This window comes from Carettochelys insculpta, chromosome 5 (genome assembly GCF_033958435.1).
Source record: "Carettochelys insculpta isolate YL-2023 chromosome 5, ASM3395843v1, whole genome shotgun sequence".
Lineage (NCBI taxonomy): Eukaryota > Metazoa > Chordata > Testudines > Carettochelyidae > Carettochelys > Carettochelys insculpta.
Genome location: NC_134141.1, coordinates 43,571,643 through 43,599,423, shown reverse-complemented (window position 1 = coordinate 43,599,423; position 27,781 = coordinate 43,571,643). Strand labels below are relative to the sequence as shown.

Sequence of the window (27,781 nt, the reverse complement as noted above, 5' to 3'; positions counted from 1 at the left end):
GATCTTTTGCGAGACAGACCCACTTCTGCAGATCTGGAAAGTCTTTACAGAGCTACAGGCTGCTTTTTTGTTTTCTTAAAAACTAGTATGTTGCTAGCTTATAATGATTTATGCAGAGCAATTATGCAGCCAGGAATATATTTCTCCTTAAATATCACCAGTTGGTTATAGCAAACATGTTTGGGGAAAGGATAATCATTGTGTCTACTTGAAATCTAGTTGAAGGTGTTTTTTAAAAAAAAACCTACTTTTTAACTAGTATACTATAATGCTCACTTTTTTGTTAGTTTTGTAGCTTTATAGCAAAATTTTCTTATTTCACCCTGTGAACGACAAATAAAATGCACAAAAATTACTAATTGACTAGATATGGGAAACTATGAAAGATTTTTCATAAAGTATTGTAATATACACAAAGTAATAAAAGTTTTTCTTTATAATTTTTCAGCTACAGTATGAATTTTTCAGCTACAGATACTTTCAACAGTAAATAAAAAATTCACACCAGCATACCATTTAAGAAAGTAAACATTTCCAAGACAAAGCTGTTGAAGCATCAAAACAACCTTAAATCTGAAGTGATGCCACACAATAACCATATAATTATGACACCTGCATATTAGTGCTTGTAGTCTAGGATCGTATGTATGTGTGGGTAGTCCATCATGTCCGACGATGATGTCTTGAGCTTGCACAGGCTCATTGGTTGTGGACTCGCATGCAGCTGAGGATTCCAAGCTTTGAACGGCATGGGCGTTCACAGTGGGGGCAAGGGAATTGTCCTGGCTCTGTTGGTGCGGCTGGTGCTGTTGCCTTCTTCCTCTCACAAGCATCAATGCGGCGATGCGTCACTGCCCTTCAAAGTGATCATACGTGTGTCGTACGAGAGCACGCCAGCCTGTTTGGTCTTTGGAATGCTGCCTTGTTGGCCTTCCCGCAGTCTTTATATCTCTTGCAAGGCTTACCTTGATTCCTTTTGCCCTGGGAGAGTTCACCATAGAGGAGTTGCCTAGGGATTCTTGACTCCTCCATTCATATGATGTGCCCTGTCCAGCGAAGGTGGGCTTTCAGAATCAGGGCTTCGATGCTCATGGTTCCTGCTGTGTTCAGGACTTCCAGGTTCGTAACTCTGTCTTGCCATTGAATGTGCAGTATTGACCTCGCGCTGCATGTGTGGAAGCGCTCCAGCAGTTTTATATGTTTTCTGTACAAAAGGTCCAGGTTTCACTGCCATACAGGAGACTGGTCAGGACTACAGCCTTGTATATTTTCAGTTAGTGGACTATCGGATATTGTGCTGATTCAACACTTGCGATCTCAGACGTCCTAGTGCCCATCTGGCCTGGCAGACTGTGGCATTGATTTCTTTGTCAAGGTACTTGAACTCCTCTACTGTTTTTAACTCTGTTCCTTCAATAAAGATTGAAGCGGGGAGAACAGCAGATCCTGGAGCAGGTTGAAACAGCACCTCGGTCTTTCCCCCCCTCATTATATTACTACAGAACAAAACTAAGCTTGTTTAGGTGTGCTACTTATACACTCACCTTTTTCTGACCCACAACACACATATAGCTGGACAAATAGCTGTCCTGTGATTAAGATCCACCAATCCTTTGCAGGTGGCCCAACACTTAAATGTCCTTAAAGGTCATTGCATTTCAGTATGGGAGGGTGGTGCCTGATTGTGGATGTCACCAATGTAGCAGTGGAAGCTGCTGCCACCCTTCACACATAGCCCATTGAAAGCATCTTTCCTCCTTTTTGTTGTTATTGTGGTTGTAGTGAGAACCATTTTGCTAAACTAAGAGACAACCAGTTTGATAGCTGCTCTACCTTCTGAACAATTATGGGCTCACAAAAATTATACTACTTTATCCACAGCTTCACAATAAAATGCCTGGCGTCCTGCATGAAGCAGCCCACCAGCCACGTCCCCACTCTCCCGCCCCAGCCTTCCCATCCCAGTCTCACCAGGGGCGGTTGGGGCCACAGAGAACAGGGTGGCAGGACCCACAGAGTAGCCACAAGCCCCCTCACTACCAGTAGGCAGGCAGCACTTGCAGCCACATATCTGAGCCCCACTGCCCACTCCTGCGTTCAGGGTCCTGTCCCACTCTTTCCCCTGTTGTACATCCCCACTAATCCAAAAGAGATTAAAACTCCAAAGCAATCAGGCTCTCTCTGTGCAAATGTTTTTGCCCAGAAAGGGCTCATTAGGTAAGCCCACTTTATCAATAAAAGGGGGATATGCAAAGTGGTGCCCCCCAGGTTATACTTACTTACACTGGGCTTGATTATAAATCAGCGTTATTGAGCATAAACAGTTGGATTTAAGTGATAAGTGAAAACAGACAGATCAAAGTAAGTACAAAATTGCAACGAAAGGAAATGAATAGCTAATTCTAACACTAGGACACTTATCACTTGTAGATTACTACCCTAAATAGCTGTTCTCAAATCAGGCAAAAATCTTCAAACCAGAGCTATTCTCTTGCTCTGATCTGGGTCAACAGCTTTTCATAGTTGTTTCCTTTTAGGGTGTACCAAGCGATTCCCAAAGCAGGCTGAAGACAAAAAAAGGAAAAATTGCCCATCTCTAAAATAGACTTTCCCATAGGATGAGAAACATTTCCTCTAGAACCCTCCTTCTCATGGAAAAAACAATGGATTTAAGTGAAAAGAATGTTGGCTGCCTACGTATCCTTCAGAAAGAAATGTATGGGTTCCTAGCTTGCACAATTTCTCCTTTAATGTACCAAGATGAGAACAGATTCCCAAAGTACAAGGCCACAAAGCAAACCTCCAGATCAGTAAAAGATGGTGGTCAAATTATCTACACAGATATGACATGTACTGAGAAAATGTAATATGTGCCGATTAACTGAGTGTTATATTGCTGGGTTTAATTTCAGATAAGAACTGGTTAAGAATACATTTCAGAAGTTCCCTGTGTGGAAACTGTACATTGTATACCAATGCCTATCAGTTTTATTTACTCGTCCTGCAGTTCTGATTACGAGAAACAACAACAATTAAATCACCTTTTAAAAGTGATTTGTCAGTTGACTGCAGTAGTGCTGACAGACTGTTCGCTTGCTGGATAAGTAAATAAGTATTTATGTATTTAAGTATAAATAAGTATTTCCTTTAGGTAACTTTTCCTGTCAATAATTCACTGACAGTCTTATTTTTGAATTCTGACTGTGTGTAAAAGGAGTGACTGAATTTTCACAAAATGCTTCAGCTAGGTATGAAGCTACGAAAAAGCACACAAATTACTTATGTGAAAGACTGATAACACAACCTAAGAAAACTAGTAAGTATAGTTATATTAACTCATTTCAGAAAACTAGTCTCCCCAATCAATTTTCATTAAAAGTTCCAGCTCTGGTGGAAGCCGCTAGCATTGTGCACATGAACAGAGGCCAAAGCTTTTTCTTCTGTGCTCCAGAGAGCAGCAATAGACACTGTGTCAATGCACCCAAAGAGCTTTGGCCCATTTGCACTATTCTCCTAAAGCAGGACTGAGATTACTATCTTGATTATACACAGGGTACTCCACAACCTATAAGATGTATCCGATTCTCATTGTCTCATTACCTTTCCCATTCCTTATCCCAAGATGCATTCAAGCAGTCTGGGATACCTTATTACCCCCATTTTCGAAGTAAAGTGGGACACAAAGAACAAGATACTAAAAAAACAAGGAACATTTTTCCTGTAAAGCAAAGCATAAGAGTCTTGACTTGTGGTAGTTTAAATTATGAAAGGCCTATAGAATGTAAACAGATTAGTCCCCTCTTTTTTACTTCATTCCACAATGAAGCCTCAAGGGCTCAATGACTTTAGAAGCAAGTCAATTTTGAATGAATGGAAAATGAAGTAGTACTACATAACACATGGTCATCTTGCAGAATTTACTGACAAAGGAAACCTTTAATTCAAATGCTATGGCTAAATCTTCCCTATCCTTTCAAAGGCTGGATAATTTTACAACTATTGACAGCTGTAATTGGACAAGGTAAAGTAAGAATTATCAAATGTCATGCTTAGGATGAAGTCTCTTGCAGTAACTAATGATTCCCCTTCCCACTTCAAAGCACAACTGGCTGGGCATATATTTTGGGAAGCAGAAAGGATCACATAGTGGTCACTGCTGATGTGAAGCTAGCGAATCTGGTCTGATATAATATATGAAAATATGTCAAATTTGACTCTGTAGATTATTAATATCACAATACACATTAAAAACTGAAGATTTTTGGAAGCATATTTTACGATTAGAAATGCTCTTTCAGTGGCCAGTTAAGAGTCTATTTACCATCATTTGAAAACAACATAAGAGCCACAAACTGAGTGGTGAATCACCAAATTAATGTGGTACTGGATAAATTTAATCCATACACTCTTTCACTATCACATAATGCATTCACAGGAAAGTAAATCAGACTAGCCATTGTAACTGGTTCTGGATTTTGTGTATAATTTTTTCAAAGGCTTTTTTTTTGGGGGGGGGGGGGGGGAGAAAGGAAGGCAAGAGGGGATTAACAGGGTAGGTTTTTTTTGTTTTTGTTTTGTTTTGTTTTGTTTTTTTACCATACAAAGACTTTGTTCTCTAGTCTATGATTTTACAAAGGTAGAAATGCCTAAGCACATCAGAACCATGGACAATAATGGTTACACAAACCCCTGCCCTACAACATTTTGTCAGTTACTGTTACAACTAAAATGCTAGAAACTAAGCGAACACATAATTTTACAAAACAAGTTATTGCTGATACCTCAAAAATATTCTTTGAAATGGTACACTACATAGTACTTCAGTAAAATTCACAGATCAGAGAGCAACACTAGTTAATTAAAATGAAGTCATAGGAAATGTAATGCAATTTCTATAATATTTGACAAGCAAAGGTGAGCAAATTTTACAACCACCTGAGTATTTCAGCTTCTGAAAGTTACCTTTGATGTCACTTGCTCTCAAAACAGATGCTCCTACTACAAGCAGAACGGGTAATAGTGCTTAACACACATTAAATTATGTGTTAATTACATAATTAAATTTCATTTCAGTAGCTTCTAACTGTAAATTTTAACTCTTTGGGCTGAAGATTCTATACCATTTGTCTTTCCCAAGCTGAATTTACTTTTTTGTTTTTATTTTGGTTTAAATATTCCAGCCATTTCTCTAAAGAGATCATGATAAAAATGTATTGGTGAGACTATCTTAAAAGTGTTGAGAACCTCTCGTGTTTCCATACTTTGAGACAGAGATTGGAAATTTGACAAGTCACATCACTCCAATGTCAATGATTTGCCTTTCGTCATCCTTCTGAAAATCCACAGGAATGTGGCAATGGTTATAAGCCTCTTAATATCTTTATTCACATATGCCCACTAGAAGTTTGTCAAGCATTTGACAACTAATTCTTTGACTATTTCATCTGCCGAGGTCTCTCCAGCTCAGAAATGTTTAAACTGAGGACTTTCTCTGCAATTGCTCCTCCAAGAGTGTGTTGTGGCAGCAGCCACAAGAATCAAAAGCTGGGACATTGTTTCCTGTACCCATTGTGCCTCCTGCCAGCACTAGGCACTGAGGAGAATGAGAAAGCAGCCTGATTTAAACAGAGCAATGAAAAGGGGAAAACTGTGTCTGAGCCAGGAAGTTAACCAAATTGCAAGGAGAAGAATGAGAGGAGGACAGGCTGGAGGGGGAGAAGCACCTATAACCATTAGAGTACATGCCCCTCTGAACCTGGAAAAGAAAATGTGCAAACGAACTCAGTTTCAAAAATCCTCTGTCAGCAAATATCTGTGAAACCCACAAAAGACGACAACCTACTGCTGCTGTCACTTACTTTTAAAATTCTGACATTTCAATTTTGATTTAGATCTACAAGTTCTTAACCTTGCTGCTGAACTAAGCATGAATCATTGGTTCTTATATGACAGATTTCTATTTGGTTTGCTTTTTCAAAGGGAAGGACATACAAAAACTGCAGTTGCAAAGTCAAGCAACATCACAACTAAGACTGTCAATGCAACCTTAATTCAGGGCCCCTGTGTAATATGACAAGGTTTTTGGGCACAGCTCAGGAAATCAATCCAGAGTATCTTTGCGTAAAATTAGGCCACGTACATCCCCACACTGGGCTTTCCTTTTCACTAAGGCAAATCCAACAAGCCACAAAAGTAACTCTGCCAGCCCCACTGGCCAGCCAGAAGGCACACAAGAAAACCCACAGATTTCCCAGCTATCTCAAAATGCCCAGTACAACAGTCCCCTACTCCGGGAAGAGGTTCTTAAAACCTATTTCACCAAACAGATTCTTCCAACACCCAAAGGTCCACCCCCAGTCCCAGGTCAATCTATACTTGGATCTTACCCAAAACAACACAAGGTGCCAATCCTTCAGTCTAAAGGTTTATTAAAGAAACAAAGAACAGGGTGAGAGAAAAACAGTTAGTGATATATTGCATACATCAATTACAGGTATTGATACAGGCCAGCAATGTTATATGCTGATTCTTGAAAGTCTTTGCAAGCATCCTTTTGGGGGATGGGTCCCCAGTCCAGACAGGCTTAAATCAAGGACTGAAAGAACAAAGATGAACCCTCCCTGGGCCCCCATATAGTTTTCCAAGTTGAGGGGAAAAGGCCTTCTCCTTCCCATTGGGCACTGGAGAGTTGATCACCTGACCCAGGTAAGCTGTTGTGGCAAATTGCTATTGGATGCATTCCAGGTGACAGTCCCAAATTCCTGAGATGTGTATTGGACATCTGGAAATCTGTTCCTTTGTTTAGCCTAACATCTAGGGTGGGGAGGAGAGCTCACCTCCTGTTGTGAAATTCATCACTAAAACATTTTCAGTACAGCTATAGAGCCAATATCTATAACTTCTCATATAAACATGGCACAGATATACAAGCACCAGACAGATTCAAGGCATTATCAGCTTTAATTAGACACCTCACTTGGCCCACTTCGCACAAGAATTGGCGCCATTATGTACAATGGTGACAGAAATATTTTCCATATTCAATTCAAAAATCCAGTCACGTGACCTAGCTAGACGAATTACATGATCACATACCATTCTTTCCCCACAGTACTAATGGTTCATTTGATGCAGAGGATGGACAGTGTGCTGGAATTCATCACAGTACGTACTGAATGGGGCTGTCAGCTGTACTGCACTTGTCTCATTTGTTTCCAAAGGTGTGTAGTAATCTAAGTTAGGAAATGCAGTTATGTGTGCCTTAATTTATATTTAAGGCAGGTGCATGCCATTTTGGAGACTTGGATTTTACCCCCAAAATGTACTACATTATTCCTTTGAGCTTCAGGGCTATTCACTTAAAATTCACATGCTGCCATTAACTAGCCTTTCCTTATTTTCTTAGAGTCCAACTTGAGATCTTAGGGCTGCAAATTAAGTGAATGGGTCCCGTGGAATACATAAAATATCCCAAAAATGAATCAGCAACAAAGGGTCCTGTGGCACCTTATAGACTAACAGAAAAGTTTTGAGCATGAGCTTTCGTGAGCACAGACTCACTTCATCAGATGCTGGTCTTGGAAATCTGCAGGGCCAGGTATAAATAAGCCAGAGCAAGGGTGGGGATAACAGAACCTTGTTACAGATCCAGACTAACACGGCTACCCCTCCGCTACTTGACACCAAAAATGAATGAGTACTTTGAAAAATCTGATCCACAAAAGACCAAGTGTCTCAAAGCAGTCACCCAAAATTAGTGGCAATTTTGATTAATTTCTGTGGCATGTCTCCCCAGCTCTGTAAATCAGAGATAAAAATCACCACTTTATTTCATGTAGAATCTGTGACAATAAATTCACAGATGAGTGCTACAGAACAGACCATGAGGAAATTCTGTATTTGGTGCCCAATTTGCTGTAGACTGCTTAGGCCCAGATAAAATAATTAAAAGTAAGCAAAATATTGAATCAGAAGCTAACATTCTACGCAATCAAGGAAGCAGAAATAATGATGAACAATCAATATTAATTCTGGAATTTCCCCACCTTGAATGCTTGACTATGCAGCTTTAACAATTCACGAATATAGTTTTTCTATTAAAAAAAAAATACAACCCACCCCATAAAGGTGCTGAAATACAACAGCTGAACATCTTTTGATAAAGAAGATATGCATTACAATATAGTTGTACCAAAACTACTAAGGCTGGTCTATGCAAACACTTAATTCGAGACAAACTGGGGTGTAAATCACAGAAGTTGCACCTACGCTGCGAGATAAATTTGAATTTAAGGCAGAAAGCTTGATATTACCATGTGACCGTCTTCATGGTAAACACCATTAGCTCGATTTAGGCTGCACTAAACTCGAGATTACAAAATCGCAGTTACCTGACAGGTATAGCATCAAACTCAAATTCAGAAGTTCTATTAAAGGTAAGTGTGGAAGCGCCACATCTTAAAAGCAAATGTATTAGCCTCCAGAGGTGCCCCATACATAACCCGCAATGCCCCTCTCAGCGCTCTGCTCTGGGCGCTGCTCTCCAGTAATCGGAAGACCATGAACTTCCAAGTGGAAGCAGCGAGCATTTAGCTGTGGGCTCATGCTTGTATGAGAGCCTGAGAAACATATTTCTTTGCTATTAGCCCTGTGAGCACATCTGCCCATTCAAATGGGCCTGCAGGGAGTTGGCAGCTCTGCAGCTCTATTTGCAGCTCTGTCTCTACACTTGTTATTTTTTTCTGCGCGGCCTGGCACAAGCCACTGCCCCAACATACCACATATCAACAAGGCTGTGCTGGGGGTCATGCTTGCATAACACGCTGAGAAACTTCTCCTCAGTGGTTTCCATCTGTGGACCTCCCTTTCCCACCCCCACAGGTGCCCCACAGTCTGGGTCTTTCCTGCGCTTAGCCACATCACATGGGTAGCCCCAAACCAACCCAATGAAAGGATGTGGTTGCCATTTGGTACTGACCATGCTGCCAGGCACCCAGTTAGGGCTCAATCGCGAGAAAGATATTCGGGGCCTTTCTGCTGCCATGAGGAAGTCTCCTCCGGCAGCTAAGATACTGGGGGTTTTGCTGCTGTCATGGGGAAGACTAAGATATTCAGGGATGCCCACCTCAACTGGCACCCCACTGACCCCCAGCCCCCTACAAGCACACACCCATAGCGGGGCTTGCTGCCATCAGGGAAAAGTCTCCCCCAGCAGCTAAGATACTGGGGGTTTTGCTACCACTGGGAAGAAGTCTCACAAGCTGGGGGGTGGGGAAGTGATTCCACATGAAGGGACCATGTCAGCTGGGCCCTCAGCGCTTCCCCCCACCCCCCAGAAACAGAAGCTGCCCCCCATCAATGAGATTTGGGGTTTCCACCATCACCTTATTATACCTACAGTGACATTTGTTCTGTGTTGTTCTGCTTTCTTCCAAAACTACCTTGGCAAAGGTTCTCCCAGGGATGTTCTACAGAGCATGCATCATTTAAAATTGTTCTCATTCTCTATATTATTTTCTCTCTTATGTAGACATTTTGCCAGTGGGCTTAATTTCACAGCAATCTAGTGATTGGGGAAACCAATAATTCTTTTTTCCTAGACTTTTCTACCCTCTGTCTTCTCACTTTAAAATACAGTCCGGGACCCTGTATTATTTACAGGGATCACATGCACCCAATGATGGGAGACAGGACACTCAGTGGATGGCCAGTTGACAACACAGTCACTGCACCCATGTTGGCAATGTAATGTGGGTGGCATGGGGGAAAAATTGTTTTTTCATAGACTTTCCTATCCTCTTTCTTATAACTTTGAGGGTCCCTGCATTATTTCCAGGGATCAGCATATTTTCAGGAATCGGGAGGGGAATGAGGAAAATGCAATCTGTGAAGATGATGTCAAGGCCAGAGAGCATACCCAGAATGCTATGGGAATGAGGGAACTGTGGGATAGGTTCCCACAATGCACTACTGCAAGAGATAATGTTAGCCAGTTTGAGTGTGGCAGAAATGATTTGACTGTGAGGATGGTCAAACTCAAAATTATAAATTCTAGATTTAGACAATCAATATTAATAAATTTGAATTTATCTTGTAGTGCAGATGTAGCCCAGAGTTAAACTAATGAAGTGGTGGAAGGGACTTCAAAAAATCATCTAATATAGGCTCACACACTGGGGCACAACCAAGTACATACAGACCTTCCCTAACATTTATTGGCTTGGCCTTTTCTCAAAAACCTTCAATGATGGAGCTACCACAACATCCCTTGGAGCCTGTTCCAGTACTTAACCATCCCAAATTAAAATTATTTTTCTTAATATCTAGCATAAGTCTCCCTCACCACAGATTAAAACACATTATTTTTTGTCTTGCCCTCAGTGGATATGACAAACAATTGAGCACTATCCTCTTTATGACAATCATTAGCCTATTTGAAGACTTATCAGGTCCCTCCCCCAAATCGTGTTTTCTCAAGATTAAACACGACCAGTTTCTTTTTTTTTTGGTTGTTTAGGTTTTTGTTTTGTTTTTTTTTTTAATAACTCTTCACAGGTCAGGATTCTAAAGCTTTTATCCTTTTTGTTATTCTGTCTTGGTCTCTTGCTAGTTTGTCCACGTCTTTCTTAAAATGTGGTATACCCAGAACAGTACTCCAGCTGAGACAGCACCAGTGTGAAGAGCTGGACAGTTACCGCCTGCGTCTTAGCTACCATAGTACAGGTTGGAACTCTCTCGTCCGCAAACATCCATGGCTCAGTAGGACCACAAATGTTGCTGCACCAAAGAGCACCCAAATCAGAGCACCGCACGTGCCCAGACCCTGGACTGAAGCCCCACTGTGGGAAGCCTGGCTGCAGGTAGGGAGCCCCACTGGCAGCCCTGTGGCAGAGACCCAGGTGGGGGTCAGTGAGCCCTGCAGCCAGCAGATCAGCCGGACAGTCCCACTCCACTGACACCTCCACTGTTGGGAGCCCCAACAGCATCAGGATATCTGGGCAAAGATCTCCCCTGGCAGCCCAGTGGTGGTGAGAACTGGGCCAGGCTGGAGATACCCATTGTCAGCCCTGCAACAATGGGGAGCGAGGTGGGGCTAGGGAGCCCTGCTGGCAGTCCCCTGGTGGGAGCCAGGTAGGGGCTGGGGAGTCCAGCGAGGAGCCCAGCCGGGGCAGAGATCTTCACTGTCAGCCTTGCAGTGGCAGGGAGCTGGCCAAGGAGTTGGGGGGAGGGGGGAACCACCAGTAACCAAACTGGAGCCCACCCCCCCGGCCCTGAGACAGCCTGGGGGCAGGAAGCTGGGCCCCTCATAAGGGTAGCCCCTGGGGCAAGCTCACAGACCTGACCTCCCCAGTCTAGCAAATTCCCTTATTTGGGCTCACCCAGTTCCTGAGGCTGATGGACCAGGGAGCTACAACCTGTACTGTTAATACATGCCTGAAAGATATTGGCCTTTATGACTCATTCATGTTCCACTACAACTGACAGATCTTCTTCAGCAGTATTAACTGAGTAGTCTAGCCAGTTACTTTGTAGAGCTGCATTTGATCTTTCCTTTAAGTGTAATATTTTGTACTTGCTGAATCTCGTATCAATGATTTCTAATCAATTCTCGAACTTGTGAAGGCTATTCTTAACTCTAATTTTGTTTTCCAGACTGCTTGCAGCTCCTCCCAGTTTTGTGTTGCCCACAAACGGTATATGCATATACTTTCCACAACGTGATCAAAGTCATTGTTTAAATAATGATTAGTACTAAATCCAGGAAAACCCCTGCAGGACTCCACTAGATACATCTTCCCATTTTCACAGAAAACTATTGGTAATTACTCTGAATAAGGTCTTTCAACCAATTACACACCCAACTACAAAATAATATTATCTACAACACTTTTCTGTAGTTTGCTTATGAGAATGCTAGGTGGGACAGCATCAAAATCCTTACTAAAAAATCAAGACATACTGTTGCTACATAACTGAAAGATGTGTAAGGTACTAATTAAAGGGAAGACCATAACAGGTCATAGTGAAAGGTGAACTTTCAGGCTGTTAAGGACATTACTAGTGGCATTCCTCAAGGATCACTCTTGGGACCAGACTTACTCCATGCTTTTATTAATGATCTTGGCACAAAATTTGCATAACTCAATGTTAGAGATATTGCCATTATGGCGTAAGACGAGAAGGTCACACAAGAAGGTATGGACAACCTTGAGAACTGGAATAAAAAGAAACAGGATGACATTTAATAATGCAAAGGACACAGTCATGTGCTTTGGTACCAAAGAATTTGTGGTATAAGCCGAAGATGTATCAATCAGAAGCAACAGATGGAGAAAGACAGGCATACTGGTTGAATGCAGTATGATCATAAGCCATCCATATGATACAGCCATCAAAACCACCAACCCAATCCTAGGAAAGATCAGACATGGTATATCCAGTAGAACTAGGGAAGTGTTACCAGTACTACAACAACAACATTAAGCACTGGTGATGCCACCTCAATAACGTTGTGTGCAAGACTTGTCTCCCATATTTAACAAAAATAAATTAAAACTGTAACAGGTGCAGAGAAAGGCTACTAGGATGACCAGAATAATGAAGATCCTACCTTCAGAAAGGAGACCTAAGAAGCTTGGCAAAGGGAAATATGATTTCTCTCTATAAATACATCAGACAGATTAACACCAGGGAGGAAAAAGACTCACTTATGTTAAGGGCCAATCTGGTATAAGGAAAAAAAAAAGAATATAAACTGACCATCATTAAGTTTAGGTTTGAAATTAGATGAAGGTTTCTAACTAGAGGAGTCAAGTTTTAAAACAGCCTCTGCCTGAACACAGTAAATGGTCACATGAGCCTTGCTGGCATGCACTAAAAGTTCCTTGTGTGGTCTAATGTATTTCCTCCCCCTCCCCCCATTTAAAAAAAAGGCAGATTACAGCACTGTGGTATTTTAGTGTGAATCAGCTGGATCTACATGGACACTTAACGAGCATCAAATTTACACACAAGGTTGCCACAACTCTTGTACAGACAAGCCCTTAGCACACCAATTGCCACCCTGAACATCTGTAACATATAAGGATGAGCATTTGGAAGCTGTATTTCTCCTCGGTACAAAATAACAAATTTATAATAAATAGAAGTTAAATACACATACTAACAATGGCAAGAAAAAGTATAAATATACTATGCAATATATTTCCATCAGAGTGAATATAAGCCAGTACTGACATGAAAATATTCCAACAATAAAGTTATATACGAAACCAAATGGCCAGTAGCTTTTTTGGTGATGTGACTATTTGCTGTTCAAAAAAAAATTTCCTTAAAAGACAGACACTTACACCCTAAGATCAGTCAATTTATGCTTAATCCATTGTTAGTTTTCACATTATTTTTACAGTCTGATACACTGTATGTATGTTTACCTCCAGATCCTAACTGCTTGTAGAATCTGTATTCCAAGTGTAGCTGTGGTGCTCTGGACTTCATTGGCTCCTAATTTAAAAACAAAAAAGGGATTTAACATCTTATCTCAATTTTGATTTATTTACTAGCCATTGTTCCAGTAATCACCACATGGCTATGACATCTTTACAAAAAAAAAAAAAAAAAAGTTTTATTTTGAGGACAATACTTGGTGAAAATGTAAAAACTAATGTTAATAGATTACAGAAGGTTAAACAGTCCCCATCCCAAACTAATTCTATCTGAGAGAGAACAGAACTACCTGGTTGCAAAGACAACCCAAGGTAGAAGTTGTAAGTTAGAAAAAGCCAGAATTAAAATTGCCCATGAAATCTTCATTCTGACCCTCTGTATACTGAAGGAGGCAGGAATAATGTGGGAAGGAAAAAAGTATGTGATCATGTAATTAAGGCTTATTGACATGCCTGAGAATGAAATTAAACTGTACATGTAATTAGAAATCTGGGATTTGCTACATTTGAGTGCTGTCTTTACAATTTAAATATTCTACCATAGGTTTGTCTGTTTAATTGAAAAATAAAAACTTCTACTATGTTCCACCAACGATCCATCATTATACATTATTCATTTAATTCTATAAACACGCAGATAAAATTTTAACGCACTACAGAAGACAGTTGCACTCATCCTAGTCCAAAGGGCAAAGACCTAGGCCAGTGGTCAGCAACCTGCACCTCCGGAGCTGCACGTGGATCTTTAAGGAGTCATTTGTGGCTCCTGACACTAATGACCCTGCCCTGCCGCTGCTGAAATAATAGTAGCTATCTCCAGCCTAGCCAGCATTTGACTCTCCCTCTTTCCCCTCTCACATTTGGGCAGGCCAGGAATCAGCAGGGGGAGGGGTTGACCTACTGGTGTGCCATCTGGGCTCAACCGGAATGTGGTGCAGCGGCAGCAGTGAGTGGGGTCCTGCTCCAGACAGGTACATAGTGGTTTGTGGGTGTCTCCTCCCCTCCTTCTCCTGCCCCCAAATCTGGGCTCCTCCTGCATCCTCCACCCCTTAGCTGTGCTGCTCTGTCCCCAGCAGCAATGTGCTGACCCCTCATGTGTGAGCCAGGCTAGCAGTATATCTGCCACTACACTTTAGGCCCAGGCTCCCTGGGTGTGCAGCAGCATCCTGTTCCCACCCCACCCTGGACACAGTGCATTCTGGTTCTGCAAAGCAGCAATTGTCCACCGGGCCCTCTGCTACCACCCGGCAGAGGGAGGGTACAGAGCAGAGACCCTCACCCTGGGAGTGCCTGCAGGCCATGCATGCAGAGCATCACTGTCAGAACATAAGGCAATGCACCCTGCTATCTTTGTTTTATAGGACAGTATGTCAACGACCAGGCGATGGACTGATACAAATCACTGAAATCTCCCTGACAATTGAAGAAGGCAGCAAGCCAGTCCTTGGTGTTAAAAAGACTTAGATAGAGGAACTGGCCATATGGTTATGCAGCCATAAGCCTGCCACTGAACAGCTCAATGATTTGAACCAGCTCGAAGAAAATAAGTTCTGTTAGTGAACTGAATATTCTACTATTTGGGGAACACTATTTGCTACCACATATTACACGTGTAGTAAGCATGGTTATAGACACAATTATGTTTAGAGTCTAATTCTACACATCTTTAAAAGCATGTGGAGCAGATGGGGCCTAGATCCTCTGTGCAAAAATCTCTTATTCTGGCATCATGGGGGCAGACTTCATCCGAAAATGAGTTTAAAACTTGGAGCTAATTTATTAATGGATGTCTCGCATTGATATCCATTGAGGCTCTTGAAGTACTGATTTTGTAACTGAACTTGAAAAAGTGGCTCTTCTCACTATTTTGTTTGCAGACTCCTGAATGATACCCCATGCGTGTCCCTGTCACAGGACAATATTTAAATACTCATCTGCAAATTATTCGAGTCTGACAATTTTTAGCTCCACAACAGTGTCACAATCCAATATTTATTATTTGTTGCAGAAGTGCTACACCACTCACCTTTAGTCCCCTTTGTATACTCTTGACAATGCACCAGTCTAATTGAAGAACAATTTCAGGGAGCAGATTTCCACTAGAGACAGTCATCAAGTGAGTATTGCTTTTTGTTGAACACTCATTCCAAGAACTATATCAACCTGTTAATTTTGTGTTTAGTGGCATAAAAGTAAAAACTAATCCAAGTTCTCACTGCAGAAATTTTGGTGCATCACTATTTTGGACAGCAATAACTGATGGATCTCTTCTCTAAAACTTAAAAGGCTCCAAGAGGAAGAAAGAAAACACTACTGAGTACGGAGAACTTGGGCAAGAATAGACATGGTTTAAGTAATTCTTTAAGTAATTGTGCATTTTTATTGATGGTTCTGGAACTGTTTATTTTTTACAATGTTCATTATGAACTGTAATAGATGTTTATGAATAAAGGTTTTGGGGAAGTTTATTTGGTTGCTGGTTTAATGTGTAGAGTGGGTGACTCTGTGGGACCAAAAGAGGAGATAACAGAAGAAGCAGAAGAATCTGAAGCATGGTATGTGGCAGGGCAACAAAGGAGGTGGGCTTGCCAGCCAAAGACTGTACGATAAGAAAATAAAAGAGTAACAATGACCAAGAATAAGAGTGTACAGTTTAGATTCCTAAACCATAGTCAAGGGAGCACTGCCTGGTCATGTGATGCTTGAGATCTGGTGTACACAGGACCAGCTATACAAATATAGTTATTCTAATATACTCCCCCAAGCGAACACACTAATTCAGATTTAAGAATGATTCTTTTTTCCAGTTTTAAAACTCCTTCCCAAGCAACATAAGCTAACTTGGAAAAAACGACAGACTGTGAACATTATCTATTCAATTCATATTTTAGGCTAAAAAGTTCAATACAGATAAGGCCTGAGTTAACACAGAAGTAAAATTAAATGACATTTACCCAGTCTCTCACCCCATAAGAACTCTCATGTGGAGGATCATAGATGGTAAGGAAGATGATGATGTATTTCTGAACATGAAGGCTACATCAACACTAGAAGCATCTGTCGACAGCAATGTCTATCAGAGTTGCATCGACAGAAACTCTTGTCAAGAGAGTGCATCTGCACACAAGAGCAGATGGACAGAGCAGCCAGACTGCCCTGCCCTCTGTCGATAGAACAGCTGACTGGAAGCTCTGCAAACAGGACTGCCCAGTGAACCAGAAGCCCTCTCTGTTGACAGAAGTGTCTACAACTGCATCCTTAAATTTTTGAAGGATAACGCTTGAGACAAATCCAGATGTCTGTCGAGAGAATGGTTCATGTGTAGACACTCCCTGAGTTACATCAACAGAACTGTCTAGGGTAGACACAGCCGAAAGGAGACTCTATGAGAATGAGAATCTATTAAGATGAGGTCCATATTATGAAAAATTAGGAATTCACAAAAGTCATGAGACTGTGGGTATAAAAGCACTTTCTGCTACTGTCAACTACAGGCACTTTGCAGGAGTGTTAATACTTGATGTACCAGAAGTTTAAAATAAGTAATTCATGTAACCAGTTGTGCAATGATGTACGTAACATTTAAAAACAAGGCAGTTTGCAAATCTTTCCTTTATTTATATAACAGGCATAATAAAAATACACAGTTTAAAAACATTTGACATAAAAAAATACCATCCCCCTTCCCGAACATCAGTGTGAGACAAGGTAGACTATGCTCCTAGTCTCCCTGCTGAAGCTCTCATGGCCCTCCCACACCCTACCCCAAAAAAGAGCAGTGGAGAGGATCTTCCAAGTTGCCTAAAGTGACAACATGGAGCACAGCTGTGATGGGACATCCATATTCTTTATAAGAATATGCTTATGAATATGAGTATGATATAACTGGAATATGCTATATGAAGATACTTCATGAATGATAACTTTAGAAAGGTTATAATCTACCAAATATGATTATCCTATTTCCATGCATGTTATCATTTCTGTACCTGAAGCTGGGAATACTGACTGTAAATTTATCATCAATATGTTCATGTTGGGAGAAAACTGAATGTACAATTCCCACCTTATGCTAATCCTATTTATGGGTGGGGAGTGACATAGTCTAGGTCATCAATTCTCCCTGGCTACCCCACCCTAGATGTTTGCTGAAAAGACTGAACAGGGGAAAATATTGGGGTCAGGCTCGAAGACTTTCTAGTCTGTGCTAAAAGCTTATTAGAACTCTGAAGGTGAGATAGTACTCGTAACTACAGGTTGAACCTCTCTCATCTGCCAACATCCAGCAGGACCACAGATGTTGCTGGACCAGAGAGCCCCAGATGTTGCTATGGCTGAGCACCCAGCCATTCTGTTGGGGGCAAGATGCCCTGCTGGCTGAAGCAGGATGGCCCAGAGTGGCCTGACCTCCTTTAGTCTGGCAAGCTCCCTCCTTCAGAATGGCTCAGGTCCCAACTGTGCCAGACCAGGTAGGTCCAAACTGTGGTTTCTTCAGTGCATTAGGCTTAGCTTGCATGTTCTATTTTATTTTGTTTAGTAACCTACATTGCAATGTGTGCTATTACTTAAATCTTACATTTTTATACTTAATACATCACTTTGTTTATTATTAAACTCATCATAAATAAGTTACCTGGGTGGTATGGGGAGGAGTGTATGCATCTTTCTATATATTAAGAAAGAAGTCAAGTTTCATGAACTTACTTTGTACAGATCTCCATGCAGCAGAAGGCTGATTTATCTAGGGTTCAGCTGGGCTGAGTATCAATGATGGACACAGGTACCTCATGTTGTTTTCAGATATGGTCAGTAGCTTTTGGGGGGTGTCCCAGACACTTAGTCTGTGTTTAACTAGCAGGCTAGTATGTTTGACTCAAGACGGCAGGGTACTGGGGAACCAAGTTGGCAGGAAAACAGGCTCAGTGGGCTCTCATTACCTTCGATGACAACACCAAAAGGGGTCCTGATCCATTACAAAACCCAATCAGTATGGATGCAGGGAGCAACCAATCTAGGTTCAGCAGGTCCATATAAGGAGAAGCGCAGAGCAAAGCTGAGTTCCTACAGTTTGGGACCAAACATGTGTCATAATTACATTTCAATTATGGGCTGGGCTGGATGACTCCACAGGTGGCTATTAAGAAGCCATTCACACCCCTGAAGTGGTTCTCAACTTTTTAATTGGATTAAACAGCCATCAGGTCATTAGTTAACCCAATCAATTAAATTGGGAACCATTTCAGCTGCAGGGCAGAGAACTGTGTACCTGAGGAGCAGCATCCAGCTCAGGTAAGATGGAGGCCTGAATCCAAGGTTGGGAGGAAAGGCAGAACTGATCAGCTCCCTGGCTTCCAGCCACTGCAGGAAGCGGGGTCCCCCCCAAGATGGCTTCCAGGCATGGGCAGGGGGCATGGGTCTCCCACCCCGGCCCCAGCAAGGGTTCCCGCAGTTGGCTCTGCCGGCCAGGGCTCTGCCCCAGCCAGCTTCCAGCCATGGAGATGGGGGTTCCTCCCATACCAGCCGGGGTTCCTGTGGCTGGCACTGCCAGCTGGGGCTCCGTGCCCCAGCCAGATTCCAGCTGTGGGAGTCCCTCTGCCTCCCCTAGCTCTCTCCAACCTGTGAGCGACTCCTAGTCCCTGAGTGACTCCCCTGGCCCCCTCTAGCCCTGTCCAGTCCCTGAGTGTGACTCCCCCAGCCCCCTGCAGATCCTGAGTGTGACTGCCCTAGCCCCTCAACGTGACTCCCCCGAGTGCGACTCCCCTAGCCCCTGACTGTGGGGTTTAAGCCCAGGGGAGCAGTTTGGGAGAGAGTGTCTTTCCACCACAACTCCAATTAACCATAGCAAATGTAGTGTTATTATTTTATTAATATATTTCCCCTTTTCTGTAAAAACTATTATGAATATATACACAAGGGGGCACAATTTTATGTTCTTGCCTCAGGTGCAAAATTAGCTAGTTATGGCACTGCCCTTACCCTCGCCCCTCCCCATTTTTGAATTGCCTTGGGTCACCAAGTCTTCCTGAATTTTCAAAATGGGTCCCCCTCTGGAAAAAGTTGGGAACCACTGCTTAGCTCTAGCAAGGATGGTGTGCCTTGATAGACAAGGGAGCTACAGGACCTCGGACAGAGCAATGAAGGCAGAAATTGTGGGAGAAGCGGGGAAAAGAAGCCAGGAGCTGGCTGCTGGGACTCAACCAGTCCCAGGTCCTGAGGTTAAGGAAACAAATGTGCTAGGGGCATAGGAAAGTGGTTCAGGGAACTGTAGGCATGACTCAGGTTACTTAAAGGGACATGGTAGAGGGCTGCTCTCTTTTGAGTCCCTGTGCAGGGACCCAGGTAAAGGGCATGCCCAGGTCCCCTGCACCAGCTACTGATGAAATGGTCTGGACTTTGAAGCATGCATGGAAGATTAACTGAACCATAGCTGTCCAGCTTCAGAACTGGGGCCAGAATAGCCCTGAGAGGGTAAAGATATTGCCTCCAAGGAGTGTGCCTGGGGCATCACTCTGTACTAAAGCAGAGACAATTTGAGAGAGAGTCTGAGTGGCTGAGACACCAAACCAGGGTACTGCAATAGGCCCTGCTGGACTGAGTGAGGAGTGAGCTCAGATAGGGCCACTAATAAAGAGAGGATACATACCTTGAAAGAGGTTTAAATTTTTTACTTCATATACAGAAAGACTCAGCCCAAAAGGGCTGAGTTGCTGCATACTCTACTGTAATACTAGAGAGAAAGTGCTGGCACTACACTCAGACAAAAGGGCACTCATGAGAGGCAAGTGCAACCTTATTACATGGGGTCTATAACCAAAACCAACAAGAGTTAAAGAGTTTTCATAGTGCAGTGAAGCAGTCTGGCCCCCCTCTGAGCTAGAGAGATAAACACCACTCTCTGGCTCAATGGGCTGAGGCTGGCCAGGCCCAGCCCACACACCAGAAATTAAGGGGTGGAGCAGGACGTACTAGAAGGTGGAGACCCTAACTCAGTTGGGGCCAAGCCAGGGAAGAAGAAAGACATGCCCTGCTTGCTGTAGACTGCTGACAAGGCAGGCAGCAGCCGGATCCAGAGACGGCCAGGGAGCTGGAGGAACTGCTGGTTACCAAATACCTGGATCAAACTGAGGAGCCTGATCTGGAACTCAGCTAAGAAGTAGCCACAGAGTTTTACTTTGATGGTGTTATGGCTTGACAGCCTGTCAGCATGTCGCAGGACAATCTCCATTGACCAGATGGTGGAAAATCCTAATATCGAAAAGGCCCTGGGCTAGAACACAGTGAAATTGGGTCAGCCTACATTCCCCTACCCCTTGGTTGGCAAACTCCTCACCAAAGGCCACATGGCCAGTATTTGCCCATGCTCCCCGCCTAACAGCACAACCAACTGCTTGCCAGAGCTGTCCAGCTTAGGGATGTACTGCCTCTTGATCCTTGAGAGCCAACCCAGTTAGAAAGCCTGAATGTCACATCTACTCTGATAATACCCCCAACACTACCATGTGATCCTAGTGAGCTATTCAAATGCCATGGTCTACCTCCAAGACAGAGAGAGGAGGAGAGGCCCCTGCACCCCATAATACAGTCAGCTTATTACATGTTAAAACACACTACTTCCTTCACATTGCTTCAAATAGTCAAGTAACTATTATAGTTCTATATGCATTATGTAACAACACACTGGACTTCTACCAGCACTAGGACTCTTTCAGATTTTTTAAAATAAGTTATTTGAAAATGATTCTTTAAGCTTTCTACATAGCTTTAAGTGATGCTGTTGTAGGACTCTGAGGAATTAGCAAATCAATATGCTAAAACTAAATTGCCAAAGCACAATCACTTCAGATGTTGAATGAATTTAATATAGAAACAGCCTAGCAACCTGAACACAGCATTTTATAAATAATTCATGAGTGGCAATGTTTATGAATGTTGCAACTTACTCAAAAATTCATAAACAAATCAAAAATGGAAAGTATCAGATTTACATTTTTCTTAATCTGGAATATCATATAATTAGTGCTCCAAAACAACCAACCAATCATGCAAAAGATACTATGAGGGATTATTATTAACACACTCCCTCATCAATTAACACGCTTCAAAACCAGAAAGAACTCCAGCCCCTAAGCAACTTGTACTGGATTTAGAGATTTAGGCATATTTTAAAAAGGAAAATGAATTTACAGTAGGATACACAATTTTGCTCTTTGGAAAAAAGTTAGCTGCCTCCCTCCACCCCCACACCTTTTAAAAAAAAACGAACAAACAAAAAAACACATCACTTCCTGCTCGTGGAATGAACCTGGTATTTGGCAATCCTGAAGCCACCAAGCAGTTTGGTAGAAGTTCCTCTCCTAAGCTGGCTATGTAACTATACTAGAAAGTTTACCCAGTGTTGCTCAGGTCTCCTTAAGTCAATAATGATTTTGGAGAAAATAGGAAATTATGTACAATTTAAATGACTTTTTCAAAACCTGCACTCCCCCACAACCCTGCCCCCCTGCCCTGAGCCCCTCCTTGCCCCCCAAACCTGACTCCTGTACTCTCCCACATCTGCAGCCCCCCGGCCTGAAACTCCTCAAACCTGATTCCTGCATTCCTCAACTTTTTGCCCTGAGCCTCCACACATACCCAAGCCCCTGTCCTGACTCCCTGATCCCCTCCACACACACCTCAACCTCCTGCCCTGAACCCCTCCACACCCACAAGAGCTTAAGAGCAAAGTGCACAGCCTGCCTTCCCCAGCCACAGTGAGGAATGCAACAAACTACTTATTTTCCCCTCGCTGCCCGACAATGAGGAAGGAGAACAACAAGCAACAAAGCTGGGGGTGGGAGAGCATCCCCCCCTCACACACACACACCCTTAACTTACTGTAAGCTATAAGTGGACGTTGTATACCAAATTTGGTGGACTTAGCTCTCACAATTTAGATGGAGTTCTTGAAACAGACAAACCCCCAGACAAATGCTCTCAAATATACAGTAGATTAGAAGCATTTACTTTAAGACATGCCATTTTGGGTTTCACTATTCCACATCTTAGGTTTTCATATTCTTCATTTCACTTTATATAACCAGCATATTCAGTACGTAAAGTGCTGCAAAAAAAGTATTCTACAACAAAAATGGAGTAACTCCATAGCATTCGTAGCCACGCAGCATAGCCACATCTTTCTTGAAATGTGTTACCCAGTAGATCCAAAAGACAACGATGCAGGTTTTTTCAAAATAGTGTCAATAAAAGTCACAGCTCTTTACACTTTCATACATTCTTTGAGGGTATGAATAGAACTGGTGGCAAAACAGACACCTGGTGGAGCCTCCCTTGTTATGCCTGTCCAGCATGATCGTGAACTGCTAACTGTTAACTCTGAGAACCACTACCCAGCCAGTTATGCACTCACCTCTTAGTAACGCCATTGACGTTGTATTTGCCTAGGTTAATAATAAGATCACTTCAGACTATATATCAAATGACGAATTACTAAAGTCTAGGTATGCCACGTTCACCGCTTTTCCCTTACACACAAGGCTTGTTATCCTATCAAAAAAACCTATTGACATGATTTGTTCTTTACAAACCCATGCCGGCTGTTGCCTATCACCTTATTTTCTTCCAGATGAATTCCTTAATTACTTGCTCCATTATCTTTCCCTGCACAGAAGTTAAACTAACTGGTCTGTAGTTTCCTGGGTTGTTCTTGCTTCCCTTTTTATAGATGGGCACTGTATTTGCGCTCTTCCAGTTCTCTGGAATCTCTCTCAGCTCTCAGGACTTTTCAAAGATGCTAGCTAAAGGCTCAGGTACCTCCCTTATCAGCTCCTTGATTATTCCAGAATGAATTTCATCAGGCCCTGGTGACTTGCAGACATCTAACTTACAGTAACTTAACTTGTTCTTTTGTATTTTATCTTCAAAATCTACCCCCTTCCCAATAACATTCACTATTTTAGGCATTCCTTCATCAGATTTCTTGGTAAAGACTGAAATGAAGTAATTAAGTACCACTGCCATTTCCACATTTCCTGATATTGTTTCTCCCGCCTCACTGAGGAGTGGGCCTACCCTGTCCTTTGTGTTTCTCTTGCTTCTAATATGTATCTTCTGGCTAAGTCAAGGCAATCTTTGACCACACCTTATCTTTCCTATACAGCAGTATAGCTTGCTTTTGGGCCCTTAATAATGTCCCTTGGAAAAACTGCCAACTCTCTTCAGTTGTTTTTCCTCTGTCTTGCTTCCCATGTGTCCTCACCTATCAGCTCTTTGAGTTTACCAAAGCCTAACTTCCTGAAATCCATTGTCTCTATTTTGCTCTTCTCCCCACCATGATTTCTTAGAATCATGTACTTTATTATTTTATGGTCACTTTCTCTCAAGCTGGCTTCCACTTTCAAATTCTCAACCGGTTCCTCTCTATTTGTTAAAACCAAATCTAGAACTGATTCCACCCAGTAGCTTTTTCCACCTCCTGAAATAAAAAACTGTCTTCAGTGCAGTCCAGGAAGTTATTGGACAGCCTGTGCTTTGTTGTGTTAGTTTCCCAACATATGTTTGGATAGCTGAAGTCCCCGATCACCACCAAATCCTATGTTTTGCATTTTGTTAGCTGCTTAGAAAAAGCCTCACTCACCTTTTCTACCTAGGTAGGTTGTTTGTAGTAGACCTCTAAGCATGCCATCATCCTTCTTTTTTACCCCTTTTAACATAACCCAGAGACTCTCAATGTGTCTGTCTCCTGCATCCATCTCCGCCTCAAGCCAGGTTTGCACATTTACTATATGAGGCATCATCTCCCTGTTGACCCTACCTCTCTTTCCTGGGTAAGCTGCACCCTTTTATACCAATATTCCGAACGTGTATTATCCTACCAAGTCTCTGCAATACCAATTGTTATAGTTGTATCTATTAGGACTTTAAGTTCTTCCTGCATATTACCCATACTTCTTGCATTTGTAGATAGGCATTTAAGATATTGATTTGCTTTTGCCTCCCAGTTCTGCCGAGTCCCTTTTTTCCCCCTGCTATTATAGCCCATGATCCCTCCCATTTCCTATGCAACTCCCAGGTCTCCAAATTATTTACTTATATGTGGGCTTTGGTCACCTGCCCCCACTGAAACTAGTTGTAAGCCACCCTCACTAAGTTAGCCAAATACAGTCTTCCTCAAATGGTGGACCCCATCCCTGATTAACAATCCTTCTTGGAACAGCATCCTGTGGGCAAGGAATCCAAAGCACTCCTGGCAACACCATCTTCAGAGCCAGGCATTCACCTCCAGGATGCACCTGTCTCTGCCTGGACCCCAATCTTTGACAGGAAGGCTTGAAGAGAACACCACCTGCACTCCAAACTCCTTCATGCATACTCCCAGAGTCCTGTAGTCAAGCTTGATCTGCTCAAGGCTGCACCTTGCAGTATCATTCATGCCCACATGGATGAGTAATACGGGGTAATAGTCAGAAGGCTGGACAATCCTCAGTAATGCCTCCATAACATTTTGGATGTGTGGCCCTGGCATGCAGCATACCTCCTGAGATGATACTTTACAGCATCCACCTCCTTATAGTGGTGGCAGCTGACCTCACAGCCTTGAAGGTACAAGGCTTTTCTTCTGTAGAGAGTGATTCCTTATCCAGAACAGCATAATGTTTTTTCCAGTACCATGGTGGGAGGGTTGGGAGCTGGAATGGAACACTGTCTGCTGTTAGAAGTGACCAGTTGCCAGTGTCCTCCCCGAGCCATCACGAGTGGAGAAGGAAGTATAACAGTAGTCTTTTGTAACAGTACAGTTACCTTAGCCTCAGCTGTCTCCACGTGAACACTATCCAGGAATTGTTCATGGATTTGCATACTTCTTAGCCTAATACCCTGCTTCTGTGGCTCTCCCACCAGCTTCCTCAGAGATTCCGCCAGGAGACACCTGTCACATTGGATGGTGCCCCCCAACTCTGGATTTCAGTAAGTGGAAACTACAAGTCACGGTCCCTCCAAAACACCAGGGTCTGGCAGCAGCATCCATGCTCAGAAACTCTAATTACAGGTGCAGACAGAGGAGACAGGAGAAATGCTGAGGGTCTTTCTAACCATTGTAGAACTCCCTCGGTCACACTCCCTCTATCAAACTCCCTCTTAAACCCCCATCTGCAGCCCTGTCCTCTTCGATCCGCTGGTCGCTCTGCCTCTTGTTTTTAAAGCCTGCTCACCTAGGTCAGGCCTACTCACTTGTTAGCCAAACAGGTGAAGGTGATTCTGGAGGCTGATCAAGGACAGTCAAGGGAGCATTGGCTCACACCTTCCCAGGCATACAATCCCAACTGCTACAGTAACTGAAATCACTTGAAATCAAAAATCAAAATTCAGTCAAGCAAGCTCATTCTCACCTAAGCTAGTACACTTACCTGACACATTCAGCAGCAGGATCTCTTGCTTTCCCTTTTAAACTCCCTGTCCGCAGACCCCTGTCCGCTTCACTGCATAACTGATTTAACTGCATACCTGTCCGTGCTCTGCCCCCTTCCCTGTTACAACTGGCACACAGCATCATTTTCCACATGCACTCCAGGATTCCTGTTTATATCAACAGCGACAATACCCCGAAACTCTTTGTCATCAGGGTAAAGGCATTAGTGCAGGACAGTCCTGTAAATATACACCATAATTAAGACTTTTTTGTGGCTCTTGCTGCACAGCTGTACATGAGAAGCCCCTATCGGGATGCTAAATAGTACCAGATGTACAGTAGAACAGCTCAGATACACCTACATTAAAGTGAGGGACTACAGGAAAAAACTCTGGTAGGGGACTTTGTAACCTGTCCTTTTTTTCTGGCACTGGATAGGATTTTACATACACACATGATCCAGGTAATTAATGGAGCTTCTGCCCCTGAAGAAGTAGCAGCAGCACAACCCAAATCTCTCTCAGCAATTCAGAGGATTGAATCTGATCCTATAGAAGGAATCTTAGCATGTACTTAAAAATAGTACTATATAAATTATTTTTTGTTGTTATGCTATACCAGCTTCTATTCCAGGTGCCCCCTTGCACAGCAGCTATTGTAGGCTGAAGGGAGATAGAAACATCTTACTGACATCAACATCTCCCTCCTTCCGTCAGCCCAAACTGTCCATTCACCATTCCAAAATGATGGCCACTCTAGACGGGTATTTGGTCTATTCCTCGAGCTAGAGATTGTAAAATTTTTAGGCCACACCTCTTTCCTCAGCTGTTCTACTCAACATACATCATCATCCCCCTCCAAACCTCATTCACCATCTCAAAATGGCAGCCATAAGCATGGCACTGCTACAGCCTCTCTTCCAATCCAACCCACAGCTGATTCAAATAAAGAAAATGTTCTTTTCTGAAAAAATGCAGAAAAACGATTACAAGAAAAGCATTCTTTACAGGAGACAGACCTCAACAGTGTATGCCCAAAACTATAAAGAGAACAGCTCCTCTAAAACTTAATAATATGCATTCTTACAGATTGGTAACTACGAATGCTTCAAACAATCAGTGCAGAACCTCATCTATTTTACTCTGTACTTTCAACATGTTTTCAGGTAAGAAAGTAAAATCTAAGGTTAAGAAATTGTTCAGTTTTTATTCAGAGACTAAGGAATATCTACATGGCCTTCTACAATCATACAGTTTTCCAACACTTTTCCACTTTCAAAACTTCTGTGACCACCACCTTAGCGAATAACTTCACAGTGAATTACCCCGGTCTGCCCTTTGCCTTTCTGAATAAGGTCTTTCTCTGCACCCTAGTCACATGCCTCAGAGCAACATCATCCAGAGTCAGCGCAGCCTTATGATGATGTAGAGGGAATGAATATGCATCTTGCCACCAGACTCTGCCTGCTGACCCATCCGCTTCCTCCCATCATCATAAATCTCCTCCAAGGCATAGCAAAACTGCAAAGCAAGATCGGAATCCTGTTCACAAATCCAACCTCCTTCCTCTCTCCTTCACCCTTAGCCCTAATCCTCCAGGGCACAACAGCAAACCCACATAGTGCATACAGGTTGAAACTCTAATCTTGCACCTTTGGGACCTAATCTGTGCTAGATGAGAGAATTTGCCACACCATGGGACGTTAATATTTCCAAGGAGCATTACCAACACTTCCATTCCTTACTCATCTCTTAGAAGACATTTAGGGGTAAATTACAGCTAAATAACAACACAGAACACAGAGCCAGGACTGGTGGCTGGAAACAAACTTCATGGGGCTGCAGGAAACTTGGATACACCCATGGTAAGTGGTCATCCAACTAAGTAAACTTGTGTCTGGATATTGCTGGAAGAGGTCCAGATTAGAGAGGTT

The 27,781-nt window shown here is 42.7% G+C and overlaps 1 protein-coding gene across 4 annotated transcripts in view; it reads right to left on the bottom strand.

Moving 5' to 3' along the window:
• The window catches only part of CSNK1G3 (casein kinase 1 gamma 3), a 102,569-nt gene that overhangs the window by 44,628 nt on the left and 30,160 nt on the right, over positions 1-27,781 (bottom strand). For 3 of the 4 annotated variants that reach the window (XM_074995011.1, XM_074995014.1, XM_074995013.1), the window contains exon 4: positions 13,434-13,503. The exons of the other annotated variant lie outside the window; for it this stretch is intronic. In XM_074995011.1, coding sequence (XP_074851112.1) covers positions 13,434-13,503 — 70 coding nt within the window. The remainder of the gene's footprint in view (positions 1-13,433; positions 13,504-27,781) is intronic. 4 annotated transcript variants of the gene reach the window in all.